This window comes from Aethalodelphis obliquidens, unplaced genomic scaffold (assembly GCF_003676395.1).
Source record: "Aethalodelphis obliquidens isolate GAN/ISIS:26980383/991018 unplaced genomic scaffold, ASM367639v1 scaffold5, whole genome shotgun sequence".
Classification (NCBI taxonomy): domain Eukaryota; kingdom Metazoa; phylum Chordata; class Mammalia; order Artiodactyla; family Delphinidae; genus Aethalodelphis; species Aethalodelphis obliquidens.
This window is the reverse complement of record NW_020837949.1, coordinates 26210655-26225728: the sequence shown is the minus strand read 5'-3', so window position 1 is coordinate 26225728 and position 15074 is coordinate 26210655. Positions and strand designations below refer to the sequence as shown.

The 15074-nt window shown below is 38.7% G+C and overlaps 1 protein-coding gene across 2 annotated transcripts in view; it reads right to left on the bottom strand.

The window, feature by feature from the left end:
• Positions 1-5364: 5364 nt before the first annotated feature.
• The window catches only part of POT1 (protection of telomeres 1), an 81598-nt gene continuing 71888 nt past the window's right edge, over positions 5365-15074 (bottom strand). For both annotated transcript variants that reach the window (XM_027102052.1, XM_027102053.1), the window contains 4 exons: positions 14094-14182; positions 12196-12287; positions 10537-10642; positions 5365-8771 (listed from right to left, as the gene is read on the bottom strand). In XM_027102052.1, coding sequence (XP_026957853.1) covers positions 8659-8771; positions 10537-10642; positions 12196-12287; positions 14094-14182 — 400 coding nt within the window. In that variant the 3' untranslated portion in view covers positions 5365-8658. The remainder of the gene's footprint in view (positions 8772-10536; positions 10643-12195; positions 12288-14093; positions 14183-15074) is intronic.

The window sequence follows — 15074 nt, the reverse complement described above, 5'->3', positions numbered from 1 at the left end:
ACCTTGCTCCTTTATCTGCTGCATATTTCTCTGTTTTCTCATTTTGTTTAACTTACTGTGTTTGGGGTCTCTTTTTTGAAGGCTGCAGGTTCATAGTTCCCATTATTTTTGGTGTCTGCCCCCAGTGGGTAAGGTTGGTTCAGTGGGTTGTGTAGGCTTCCTGGTTGGGGGAACTAGTGCTTGTGTTCTGGTGGGTGGGGCTGGATCTTGTCCTTTCCGTGGGCAGGGCCGCAGCCGGTGGTGTTTTGGGGTGTCTGTGAACTTAGTATGATTTTAGGTAGCGTCTCTGCAAATGGGTGAGGTTGTGTTCCTGTCTTGCTAGTTGTTTGGCATGTGGCAGCCAGCACTGGAGCTTGCTGGCTGTTGGGTGGAGCTGGGTCTTAGTGTTGAGATGGAGATCTCTGGGAGAGCTGTCGCCAATTGATGTTACGTGGGGCGGGGAGGTCTCTGGTGGTCCAGTGTCCTGGACTCGGCCCTCCCCGCTTGGATGCTCAGGCCTGACAGCCGGCTGGAGCACCCAGACCCTGCCAGCCACACAGCTCAGAAGAAAAGGAAGAAAAAAAAACAAAAACAAAAAAAACAAACAGACAGAACCCTAGGACAAATGGTAAAAGCAAACCTATACAGACAAAATCACACAAAGAAGCAAACACATACACACTCACAAAAAGGAGAAAATATATATTTACATATACATTAAAAAAAAAAGGAAGAGAGCAACCAAACCAATAAACAAATCCACCAATGATAATAAGCACTAAATATTAAACTAAGATACACATAAAACCAGAAACAAATTAGATGCAGAAAGCAAACCCCAAGTCTGCAGTTGCTCCCAAAGTCCCCCTCCTCAATTTGGGATGATTCGTTGTCTATTCAGGTATTCCACAGATGCAGGATACATCAAGCTGATTGTGGAGCTTTAATCCGCTGCTCCTGAGGCTGCTGGGAGAGATTTCCCTTTCTCTTCCTTGTTCTCACAGCTCCCGGGGCTCAGCTTTGGATTTGGCCCCGCCTCTGCGTGTAGGTCACTGGAGGGCGTCTGTTCTTCTCTCAGACAGGACGGGGTTAAAGGAGCAGGTGATTCGGGGGCTCTGGCTCACTCAGGCCGTAAAAGAGGGAGGGGTATGGATGCGGGGCAAGTCTGCGGCGGCAGAGGCTGGCGTGACGTTGCACCAGCCTGAGGTGCGCCATGCGTTCTCCCGGGGAAGTTGTCCCTGGATCCCGGGACCCTGGCAGTGGCGGGCCGCACAGGCTCCCCGGAAGGGGTGTGTGGATAGTGACCTGTGCTCGCACACAGGCTTCTTGGTGGCAGCAGCAGCAGCCTTAGTGTCTCATGCCCGTCTCTGGGGTCCGCACTGGTAGCCGTGGCTCACGCCGTCTCTGGAGCTCATTTAGTTGGTGCTCTGCCTTCTGTGGCCACACAGGGAAGGAATTCACTCTCCTTGTGCACCCAAAACAATGGTCTCTTGCCTCTTGGGCAAGTCCAGACTTTTCCCGGACTCCCTCCTGGCTAGCCGTGGCGCACTAACCCCCTGCAGGCTGTGTTCACGCTGCCAACACCAGTCCTCTCCCTGCGCTCCGACCGAAGCCCGAGCCTCAGCTCCCATCCCCGCCCACCCCGGCGGGGGAGCAGACAAGCCTCTCGGGCTGGTGAGTGCCAGTTGGCACCGATCCTCTGTGCGGGAATCTCTTCACTTTGCCCCCCGCACCCCTGCTGCTGCACTCTCCTACGTGGCTGTGAAGCTTCCCCGCTCCGCCCCCTGCAGTCTCCGCCCACGAAGGGGCTTCCTAGTGTGTGGAAACATTTCCTCCTTCACAGGTCCCTCTCACTGGTACAGGTCCCGTCCCTATTCTTTTGTCTCTGTTTTTTCTTTTTTTCTTTTGCCCTACCCAGGTACGTGGGGAGTTTCTTACCTTTTGGGAGGTCTGAGGTCTTCTGCCAGCGTTCAGTAGGTGTTCTGTAGCAGTTGTTCCACATGTAGATGTATTTTTGATGTATTTATGGGGAGGAAGTTGATCTCCACATCTTACTCCTCTGCCATCTTGAAGGTCCCTAGGTTTTATTTTTAAATGCAAATTTCTGCGTGCCAGAAATCCCTTTAAATGCTAGTATCACTTTAGGTGCTAATAAATTCTAGTATTGTCAGATTTTGAGTCTCAAATATTTTGTTGGTTCTAGGAATATTACTAAGCAACTATTATATGCCAGGAACTTCTAGGCACTGGGTAAATAGCAGTGAACAAATAAAACTCCCTGTTTCTAAGGAGCTCATTTTTCTTTAGGAAAGCGAAACAGTATGAAATAGTAAAACGATGTCAGATGGATAAGTGCAATAGAGAAAATTAAGTCAGGGGTGGGGAATGAAGCATGATGGGGTAGAGTGGTCTTTACATGATCAGAGGAGGCCTTCCCATAAGGTTAGGAAGGCCTAACCTTATATGTTACAGAGGATCGGGGGGCGGGGTGGGGGGAGGTGGGAAACAAGGAACCTGGAAGAGTTCAACAATGTCCAGACTAAAGTAACAACATCAAGTTACAAAGTCCATGAAGGGAGAGACTGCCTGGTACACAAACAAGGGGACCAGTGGAGAGGCGTGGGAAGAAAAATGTAATAGTAAAAGATGTCAGAGAGGTAGTAAGGAAGTGGCTCGCGTTGGGCGGTGAAGGCCATGGTAAGCTCACTGGGTGACATTAGAGAGCACTGGGAAATGATGGTATTGGCCTTACGTTTCAATCAATCAGTCCGGCTGCTGTATGCAGAATATTCCATGTGCAGAAATTGTGGAAGCAGAAAGGCCAGTTGGGGAGATATGGCTGTAGTCAAGGCAGAAGATGGTTGCATGGCCAGCATGGTAGCAGAGGAGGTGCTAAGTAGTAGTCAGATTCTGGATGAACTTTAAAGAGCGATCTATGATGATTTTTCAAGTGGATTGGCTGTGGGCTGTTAATGAAAGAGAGGAATCAAGATGAGTAGATCTCATGTTTGGGCAGTTAGTGCTTAGTAAATCTGGTGTAGATAAAATACTCTCCCAGCAAATTCCCAGTTGGGCACCAGTGTGAAGCTTGTTTTACTTATGACTAAAGCAATACCTTCCCTGGACCACTGAAGGTGAAATACTGGAGCATATTATCTTCCTAAGGACTGAGATTCATTAAAACCCATATTCTTCCTGACATGAAACATTGAATACAAGACATCTCTTTTATTTCATTACCTGCAACTAGAAAAGAAAAAGGTAAAAAGAGCTCATTTTCTCAGTGATATTTGCATCTGAAGGGAATTTTTTTTCTCCTGTGGTAATTCATTAATGCTTCTAATAATTCTTGAATATGCATAGGTATTTGAAACACTTTAATCACTAATAACAAAACAAACCAAAAAAAGTGTCTCATATAAAAGCCAAAAGGTGGATAGCCAATGGGAAATTCCCTGCTTTATTTCTTCCATTTGCAGAGCTTACCTCTCTCACCATTTTGGATCAAGTTTCAAGTACTATTAATTCAAAACTTGTTGTTTCACATTTTTAAAAATCCACCTTGTCTTAAAATTGAGACTAATAAAAGGTTTGTATCTAATAACATCATTCTTGTTATTTAATAAGAACTATGTAACCTGTTGCATCTTCATGTAGAAGTATTGTTCAAAACCTGTAGTAGCCCATAGGTTAGGAATTGCTCTTCTCTTTATTTAGCTCCTGTCTTCTTGCCCTAATTCTAAAGGTTGTGTCCCATGTCCGTCTTTTATTATAAACCACATCCAACTCTTTCTGGATAGACACAGTATGAATTATAAATGAATGTATGAGCTGACTTTTAAGTGCCTATTCTGTACTCTGTATTCTTTATCTTAACCTCCATTTAAGCTTTGATCATTGTGCAGAAATATTTGTTAATGATTCCAAAATTTAAGGGCAAGTTTATCATTCGAGAACCCCATCTAATGGGGAATAAGCACATAGGACTTCCTATCCAACCCCATAAAACCACAACCATGCCTATCTATCACAAGCAATATTTTCATCTGACTCCAACAATTGTGATTTTTAAATGTTACCTTTCCTATGAACTCTAACGGCAGCTTGGGACAGAAAATCATTTATGAGGTAGCTAAACTTGGCAAGAGAAAATCTAGAAGGACTTTGCCCTCTAAGGGAGGACAAAAATCTGCTGAGGAATGGAGTTATATGTAAAGACAAATCGGCTTTTATCTGGGAGTTCATATTTCACAGAAGGGAAAAATCATTCTGAAGGTACAGGAAAAAAAATAATAAAGGTATATACCAGGGCTTCAGGGTTGTATATGAAAAGGTACCTGTTTAGAAACTGCAACAATATTTGATGGAATATTTTATTAATAGAGATAAGGCTTCAATAAACACATGCTCCACATCTTCAAAGTATTGTGAATAGATGAAATAAAAGAAACTTTCACACAAGTTGCAAATGTCTTTCTTTGGCAGTTGTGGACGAGGTTGTCAGGTAAATTCCAACATAGTGCCCTGCAAAGTGAACTCAAAGCAGAGAACAAACGCGCGCACACACACACATGCACATAAATACAAATGTGACTTTGTGGCCTAGATTTCAAGGGGAAAAAAACAGACATTCATCAGGATGTTGTTATGGTCTAAAAATAGCAGAGGCGTCTCTGAACTATCCACGTTGCACCAATCAGCACATCTGAGGGAGCATCAGGACACTGATGCATTACCCTTATCATTGTAATTGATGCCTAATAGTTCTCTACCCGTCAAATGCAGCCCTGAATGGAAGGGCCATTAATCTCCATGTAAAATGATCATCGCTTTGAAAGCCTAAGTGATCTCAAACTTTCTAACAGCTTAAATCACAACACTGCAGGGAAAAATAATACACAGGGCTACTGATTCATTTCCTGACTGCCAAAAGATATGATCTCACATACCTGAGCACGCTGGTGAGTTCCGATACTATTTCCAAGTACCCGAGGGAAGAGAAGAAAGATCGCTCTGCCCAGATTTTACAAGCTGTCTAGTTCCCCTCTTTCTAGAGTGGGTGGGAGGCTTTGCCACTATCCGGAGACACTGAGGGACCAGCAGAGGAAGAAGTTTTTTTATTTCACCTAAAATGATGTTCTAGAACTTGAGTGTGACTCATCGTATCGTTCATAGAACCTGAATTTCCTAATGAAAAGCACTACAGGAGGCGTTTTCCTTTTTTATATTAACATAATTCTTTTCACAATGAGTTCTTTAAAGCATAAAAGAATATTTCAAGACAGTTACGTCATGGCAGCGTCCTAACCTGTATTAGGAAGTCTGGACAGACTTTCAAAATTCCGATCACTTGAAAAACTCCAGGAGATATAGTGAAACCAGGTCCCAGGGGCTCCAGATTTATTTAAAGGGAAAATACACCAGATAAAATACAAACTGGGTAATAAAAATAATATTATGAATAACTATAAGGTAATAAAGTCAACAACAGAATACGTTCTATAAAAATATAAAATTCCAAAATTGGCATAAGAAGAACACTTAGACCCCAAACCACTACAAAAATAGAAAATGAAATGATAGGAGAATTCCCCACTAAAAAGTGACTTATGCTGAATGATTACAAACAAGTTTCTCTATGTGTACTGACATAAAAAAACAAAATCCACTCTATGAAGTGACAGAGGCAAGTTGCAAAATATATTCATAGCATAATGCTATTTAAAAAAATGTATATATACACATACTTACATGTTCTCCAGGAAAACAGTCTGGAAAATTATACACCAAATTGTTAAAAGTGGTTTCCTCTGGGGTACTAGTTAAAGCACGAATTAGTTCAACCTTATATACTTTATGCTGTTTCAAATTCTTACAAGTACATATCACTTTCATTAAAAAAAAATTCTAGATGAAAACAAAACTTGATGAAATGCATGGTCAAAATTCAAAATACTGAAAATAATCAGAAGAATGTAGCATTTTCCCCAGATACCAATGAAAGCTTCCACAGAGTATAGAAGAGATTGGCTGGATTGAGAGTCACAATTAGTGACAAATGCATGCTTTGACTTCAGAAACAAAAGAACAGTCAGCTGGGGAACAGGCAGGAGAAAGATTTTGGCCCATTCCTGTGTGTGCAAGTAGCTTGGGTACAGGATCTACAGATTTGAAAACCGGGCAGCCAGTATTGTGTGGAGACTGCTTTCCCAGGTAGTCAAAGATGTATTCAGCTCCTTCTGTTCCATCAACACTGGCCTTTCTCTATTTATTTAGAAACAACACCCAATGTGCAACATGACCAGGGTAAAACGAAATGGGGAATGATGCACTCCTTCTCGGCAGGTGTAGTTCCCTCAAATAAAGCAGTATGAGGTGGCCACAGAAAGAGCCTGTGAGCACTTTTCATTATCACATCTAGATAAAGAGGAATCGGCTGCCTCAGATTTTCTAAGACATGCGCTCTCTTCCTCATACAGAACAGCATGGGGGCCTCAAGAGAATCCAGTAGTGTCTGAAACAATGGATGCTGTGGAGACTGGAGACTGAGGAAGAAGCTGTATGCATACTACATTCTTAAATTTGTGTAATTTAAAATCTGACAGGAAGATTCTACCAATATTCACAGACTACAAAGGGGACAGGGCTCAAAATTGGGCAGGATGGACTATCATCTAGTTGTTGCTACAGAAATGGAACTCCCCTTACACTTGGGTTCCCGATTAGGGTAAGGCACATACATCACCACTGGATAAACACTAGGGGCTGACAAACGCTTCTTGTTCAAAACTGAAAAGTTAAAAACAAAAATGTAGGGGTTTACTAACCAAAACAAAAGGTAAAGAGAAATCGTGAAAATTCATAGTTTTACTTTATTAACTGGCAGACAGCACAGGCTGACACGTGTGGCACTCCCTGCACCTCTGACCCTTACTCTCCTAGACTGGGTGCTTCCCGAAGGAAGTGAAAATGCCTCTCTCACTTTTGTGTCCCTAGCATACCACCAATACCAAAATTTTCTTAAAACATTTCTTAAAAGTTTTTCCTTGAATATGTTTTGAACCAAGAGTGTACATCTCCAAAACAGCAGCATTGGTCTCTTTCATTGTCTTGAACAAGCTGATAATTCAGCGATGGGGCAGATGGGTAGTTAGGTCTGGAGATGTGCTAATATACTCAGGAATTCGAATTTAGAATTATTGTGAGCAGAGAAAATCAGATATTCAATCCTTTTGGCCAGTAAGGTGTGAAAAGCCTTTTGGTTCTATCTGTGATATTACTTCAGATATTTAAGGGAGAATTCACTTGCAGAAAATCCCGTACCAGCTTTTGCTCCAGAGGCCTGAAGTGGCTAACAGTGCAGCCCCTGAGCAGAGACTACCTGAATTCAAGTGCTGACTGGCGTTTAATAATTGTATGCATTTGGTCAAGTCAGCTTATCAGTGAAACCTTAGTTTTCTTATCAGGATGATGGGTTGTTTTGAAACTAAAATACATGTTAAGGGCTTACTTAGTATTGTACCTGGTGTGTAGACAGTCCTAAATATCTGCTATATTGACACACTTGCTTTGATTCTTCACCTCAAATCATGCCTCAGCTCAACATAGGGCAAATAAACGAAACAGTTGAAATGTGTACATTTATTTATTCTTCACTAATATTGAACTAGGCAGATCTGTATCTCTCAGTCTTCAGGAAATAACATACATAAATCTTTACATATATATAAATATACAGAAGCATTTGTATAAAACTGAATATTCATGATTTTAAATTTGACAAATATCATCAGGTAAAAAGCAGACTATCATACTGAGTTAATTTCTCATTCAATGTTCAACCTGAAATTTAAGTATATTTTACATAAGACCCTAACAAAAAGGGTAACATACCTAAGTCACTAACATTGCAGATCTGACCACTTGATTAGGTTGAGGAGGAATGGAATAACTTCTAATATCATGTAGAGAAACAAGCAATCAAAGCACATAATTCAGGTCTGAAAAAATGGATTTATCCTCAATTGGTCAAAGTCAGCACCCAAAGAAAGCAATTCTGCTACTCCCACTTAAAGCAAATCACTCTTTTCAAGCACACTGTAGCTCACTCAGACAAGCACTTCTTCAAGAGTACTTGTTCAAGCAGATCCCTTTGCATGAAAACAAAACAGATCAAATCCTTGTGCTCAGTAAGAGTGGAAGATTTAAGGTAAGGACATTTCCTAATCCCATATACATGCTAAAATCACCCAAATTGCTGATATAAAAATCAGGGCAGAAAAAGCAGCTCAACCAGGCATGATAGATGGCAGAGAAATCAGTGGCTGATACATGGAAAAACCAATAGGGAGAGTGACTTCTAGGGTAGGGTAACAAAATAGCTTCTCCGAAAGGAGGAGAGTAAAGAGTAAATGAAAACACAGTCCTTATTTATTCGATGTCTCTCTTTTATATCCCTCACAGCCATCATACTGAATATTTTGAGCAACAGGAACATTTTTAACTTATAAGAGGGCATTAAGATAACACAATGCCTATCTGTCAAAAAATTTTTAAATACTGGTTAAAATGGAAAACTACAGAGCTAAAATCTCTTATGTCTTTTATAGCAATCGCATAGAAAATAGTAATGTCTTCCAAAATTATAGCATGTTACCTATGGTAAGTTGAATGTCAAAATTAGATAAGATCTTCTGCAACTGTGGTGTCAAAAATCTGATAGCAAATTTGCTGCTCCGCTCCACTTGTGACATTATATGACTTGATGAAGCATTCCAACCATGGATATGCATCTACAAATCAAAAAAAGAAATGCTATTTAACCATCAAAACTAAACAGATAACTCTGAAATATGTATCTAAGCATAATGCTTAGCTAGTAAAATCAACATATTTAATTTAGCTTGAAAAGTAAATAAATACACTCACCACATTTACCATTATCTGCTCTTCCAAATACACACTGGATTCATGTTATGGTTTTGTAGCAATTCTGACTAATTTGAATTTTTCCCCAACAACAGGAAAAAGTCATTAAATGTGGGGTTTTCAAAATATTTGATAGCAAAGGTAGTAATCTACGTCATTCCCAACATTTATTCTTTTTTTTCTGCTTATCACTTACTGATCTGCCCGTTTTGTTTTTCTTGGTTGACTGCAAAGAAACCAGGTCGCCCTTATATCTGTCTAGTTGAAATTCCCGTCAGGTACCAGGTGTTGTGTCCAGGCAATGTTGGCAGCCAAGCTTTGGTCATGACCACAGTAAATCTGTTTATAACTTCTCGAACAGTCTGTTAACATTTCTTGAAGTTTGAATTTGAAAGACATTTAATATAGTCCTCACTATTGGCAAGGGTCAAGCAAGACAGGCACTCTCCTACACTGCTGGTAGAACCATAAACAGGTAAAATGCTCTTGAAAAGCAATCTGGCCGTATGTAGCAAAAGCCTATCAGGTCTATGCTTTTTCATATGGCAGTTTTTTGTGTTTTTTTTGCGGTACGCGGGCCTCTCACTGTTGTGGCCTCTCCCGCTGCGGAGCACAGGCTCCGGACACACAGGCTCAGCGGCCATGGCTCACGGGCCCAGCCGCTCCGCAGCATGTGGGATCCTCCCGGACCAGGGCACGAACTCGTGTTCCCTGCATCGGCAGGCGGACTCTCAACCACTGCGCCACCAGGGAAGCCCCGATATGGCAGTTTTATTTGCAGAAATTTATCCAAAAGAATCCAAGCAGCCAACAAAAATAAAAGCTGACATCATATAAAAGTATGTAAGTTAGACTTAGTTATGGATGTACAAAAACTATCTTTTTGGAATTGTTATAAAATGCAAAGACTGACCAGGGAAAAATAAAACCTGACTTAAAATAACCTATAAACGTTAAACTGACAACAGCTAGATCTGCAGGTGGTAAAATTTGTTACTGATGAAAAATTGTTAGAAGTCAAGTTATCTTAAAATGACTTAGATCTGCAAGTTTCAATGCAAAGAGAAATAATGGCCACAAAAGGAAAAATCAGTGGCAGTAGGTGTAATCAATACAATTTGACCTGAAGACTGGTTGATGAATCAAATGTTACACAGAAAACAACTAAAGCTGACAAAAATATTTAGTAAAATAAAAACTTGTAAAATCTGAAACTAGTTAATATTGAATAGACAATTTATCAATGAATTAAACAGGCTAAATGAGTTTGTTATAGGAAATGTTTCCTGTCAAAATTTCATCCCTGTTGGTTTAATTTCAACTGTTTGTATGCATAAGCATCATATCAAATGTGCTTGTGATCAAAATTGCCTCCCCCTTGTTATATCAATATTTCAAACTATTTTAAAAAACTTTTTTCATTTCAGGAATTATGATTCATACCTATTTTATCCCTGCCACTATCTTCATCAGTAGGTAGATCAGTAGATCATACAGTATAAACAATCACTTAGTAATTTATTTGGATTCAGATTTCAAAGTTTTTATACCTCTAAAAGTCCACTTAGCCATATGCTAGGTATTATTTCAAGGAAAAGAATGAATGGATTGTTAAGTATTACTGCCTACCAATTTTTAATCCTGGAGGACAAAACATATCCATGATCATATCCATAATTTGCTGAAGGCCATCTTTGATTAGGACTTCTGATGCTGGAATCTGGAAAAATTTTTCCTTAAGAAAAATATGAAGAAACAAGGAAATGATCTTTATCTTCGTCAGAAGCTATAATCAATACAAAATTATTTGAATATTATCTAATTAAAATAATCTCGACTATTTCACCATATCAATATCGTAGAATTCATAAACTAGAGTGCTAGTCTAAACTCTAAAATCTGATTTACTACTTTAATCTAAAAACAGCTATGATACATATATATAAAATCAAGTTAAACCACTCTGACTTAATGATAAGAATGATTAGAATACAGTGAGGCTTACTATTCTCTTGAGAGCATATGTATTGAGCACCTACAATGTCTAAGTGTTAAGTTTAAAAGAGTTTAATATATAGTATATATTTATTTAATTTTTTTTTCTCCTCTCCTATTTATAAGTTCCAGGAGGGAAAGGAGTTTGCTTGTTTCACTCATTGCTATATCCCCATCACAAAGAGTAGCACTTGGCATACAGTAAGTGCTCATTAAATACTTATTTAATAAATGGATAAATAATTTATTTAGGCAGGAGAAAAACTGTCCTCAACCTTAACCCAGATTTTTCCCAATGTGTGTAGTAAAAAATTTAACCTCATTGGCCTTTGCCCTAGGTTTCTGAGAGGTAATCTAAGCCCTTGGAATGTCATGCCTCATAGGAGTATTCTTTTTTGCCTGGAGACCCTGGGTCACTCTAACATTGTGATTTAGGGTGGGGAGTTTGGAGCATGTGGTTTTAACTTGACCACTGGAGGGGCTGAAGATTGAGATCAGTCACATGGGCAGCCAACCATGACTACATGATGAAGCTCCAAAAAAAACTCTGGACACTAAGGCTCAGCTGCACTTCCCTGGTTGGCAATACCTCATGTGTACTGTTACATACCATTTCCAGGAAAGTAACACTGTCCACTACTCCATGGGAAGAGAACAAACGGAAGTTCCATGTTAGAAACTTTCCTGGACTCTGCCCTATGCACCTCTTCCCTTGAGGATTTTAACCTATATCCTTTAGCTGTAATAAATTGTTAACAGTGAGCATAATAGCTTTCAATAAGTTCTGTGAGTCCTTCTAGCGAATTATCAAAACTAAGGGTGCTCTTGGGGACCTCTGAACTTTCAACTGGTGCCAGAAGTAAGGGTGGTCTTGGGAACCTCCAAACATGGTACTGTCAGAAATGAAGGTGGTCTTGTGGACAGCTACCTAGCTTCACATATAACTATCTCCCTAACAGAGTAATTTCATTCTCTCTAATACGAAATGTGGAGGCTTAAAAAGCCCAGTGAAATGCTAATAGATAATGCCGGAGGGGGTGGCCATACCTCTGCCTTTGGCTCCTGGAATAGAACTTCCTCAATTTTTCATTATTCACATATTAAGATTTACAGTGTCAAATCAAAAGAGAGATAAATACATAGACAATTTAAGATTTATGTGCTTGTCTTTTATTTATTTTTCAGAGTTGCCTTAAATCTCCTCAGTAACAAAGTATGCATGAATAAATATATTAAAATTTTAAAAAGTACTATTTTTTAATTAGAAGTATCTTCACTACCTCTATTACTTACAGAATCCATGAGGTAAGCTTCCAGTACTCCTGTTCCATCGTCAAGAGTAAATGTCATCACAAACACATGTTGGAGAGGTACAATACCCAGTACTAATGAAGGAAAAAAGTTGAAACCATATGAATCTCCTATGCCTTAATCAAAGTAAAGAAAAAATTGTTTTATGATATTAGATACCTGTTAGTCTTGTTTACTAAAATAACTCAAGAGATTAAAAAAACTTATCCCTTTCTCTTCTCTAATACCAATATATTAAGCTAATTTTAGAAGGGTAATTTTGGAACATTACACTACACCTGTATAGGGATAATGACTCATGAGCAATAGTATCTTTTTTAAATTAAATATCAATACAGCATTATCTTTAAAATGAGTTGATCTTGATAAAAAACATAAAAACCAATTCATGAAAGGCAATTCAGAAAAGCATACAGTTCGATAGTTAGGATTTTTTTAACATGTCTCTCTCCTTTGTATTTTAAGCATAGGGATCGATTATTTTTTAAGAGATATCGTCTGGTTGAATGATGTGAGAATCTGAGATTTCATAATTTGGTAAGATGAGGAAAAAGGAAGAAATTAAAGAGATGCTAAATCAGGAAAATTTACAGGTTAAAATGAACATCTTACTTTGTGTCTGGAAATGGAAGACATTCAATATGCTTATATAATGGAATATTGTCTTCCATTTGTGGAATCCATATTCAGTAATAAAGGGAGCAACTAAAACAAATAAATTAGGGCATACAGACATGAGAGAAATTGCTAATACAGAGGAATTGATTTTTAAGATTCAGAAGTTCTCGACAGGCATAAACTGTGAGCTAAAACCAAGAAGGATGAACATAAAACCTACCCCGAGGGACCATATAAGCAAACAAAAAACTACATTTAGTACAGGATGAGGAGACCAAGCCTGAAGCACACAGTAAGAAGCTCATGCAAAAGTAACCTGGAATTTCACTGGACCACAAACAAAATATGAGTTAGCAGTATTATATAGCTGGATTAAAAGAGAAAGGAAACAAAACCAAGTATACAAATAAATATCTACAGAATAAAATTTTCAGGCAAGTAGGAGCAGTATCCAGTCTTAGGTAAATAAAGGTTTTCTTCATATTCTGAATTGGCCAACACCTGCAGCTCTATTTCTAGCTTTGAGGACCAAACTTTGAGAAGAACATTAGTAAAATGGAATGTTTACTGAAGAGGAGAAATAAAATAGTAAGGAATGTGGGAAAGTACCAAAGGAAGTGAGGGTACCTGCTTGGAGAAATAAAGACTCAATGAAAACTTGACAGATTATCTTCAAATGTACAGTTTGTTGACTTTATAGAAGAGGGAACAGATGTACTTTAATTCTAGTACACAGAATGTGGCCCATGTTAAAATTACAGGTAAGCAGATTTTGCCTCACTGTTAAGTACTGCACCTAAAAAGTAAGATACGTTACCTTGCAATGTAATGAGTCCCCAGTCACTGAAGAGTTTTAAGCCAAGGCTGGATGACCACAGTTAATAACGTGATATAAAAAGATTCTTGTTGCTCCAGCTAAAGACTTGTATTGGGTAAAAAGTTGTAATAGCTATCTCTACAACTCTTTTCAATCCCAAGATACTATAAACTGGAGAGATTATTCACAAGTTGTACTTATGATTACTAAATTATTAAAATGTAATAATTGAAAAACATTGGCAGATGCTTGAAAGTAAGTTTTCAATTATTTTAAACATTTATACTTTTATTATGACCACTGTGAATGGTTATACTTAAGGACAATTAAACTTTAGTTCAGCCTTTGCTCTGGTTTTACAATATCCACAAATACTGAAATATTCTCAGTGAGATCACGTTATACAAAGACAGTTACAATGACAGGACACAGAAACTTAGCTTACCTTCTGCCACAGAGGAAGGAATCCACGATGTTTTATCAACCAGGGAATTCAGATTCTGTATTGGTCTCAAACTAGAACACTGTTTACATCTAAATTAATAAAAGAAAAAAATGATTTATTATAAGTAATTATTACAACTCATTTAATTATTATAACATTTCTGTCATTCAAGCATGCAGTTTAAAAAGTATATTATTAAACAAAAGAGCACTGTACTTCCTGTATTGTAATGTGCATATTATAAACAGAATTACTAAAAAAAATAAGCTTCTTACAATAGAAGCAACCTAAAAAGATAGTACAGTTCAGAATAAACAACTCTAAGTTGACAATGAGAGAGGTTCCAGGTGCAGATTGTTAATTAATTTGGCTAATTTCCTTATCTGGTAAAACAAAAAGTCTAAAGAGACAAACTCTAAGGACTCTTTCACTTTATGGCTCTGTGCACAATATGGAATAGCCAAGGTCTTAATTTTATAAATATAGCAACAGGAGAAAATTATTCTAAGGAAGTCAGTACTAGCACATATTTAGAGGATCACAGTTTATGATGCCTAGTACTATAGTTATCCTTTGTATACAAATCAATCTAAAATTACATAATACACTAAAATTGCATATTATCGAGTATAGGTATTTTGCTTTACTTACAAACATTTTAAGTATAAGCAATTTAGTTTTTAATATATGTAATAATGTTTAGGAGATGTTGATGAGAAAATATGCCTGGATAAAAATATAAAAATCAACATTCAAAAAGTTCATGCAGGGCTTCCCTGGTGGCGCAGTGGTTGAGAGTCCGCCTGCCGATGCAGGGGACACGGGTTCGTGCCCCGGTCCGGGAAGATCCCACATGCCGCGGAGCGGCTGGGCCCGTGAGCCATGGCCGCTGAGCCTGCGCGTCCGGAGCCTGTGCTCCGCAACGGGAGAGGCCACAACAGTGAGAGGCCCGCGTACCGCAAAAAAAAAAAAAAAAAGAAT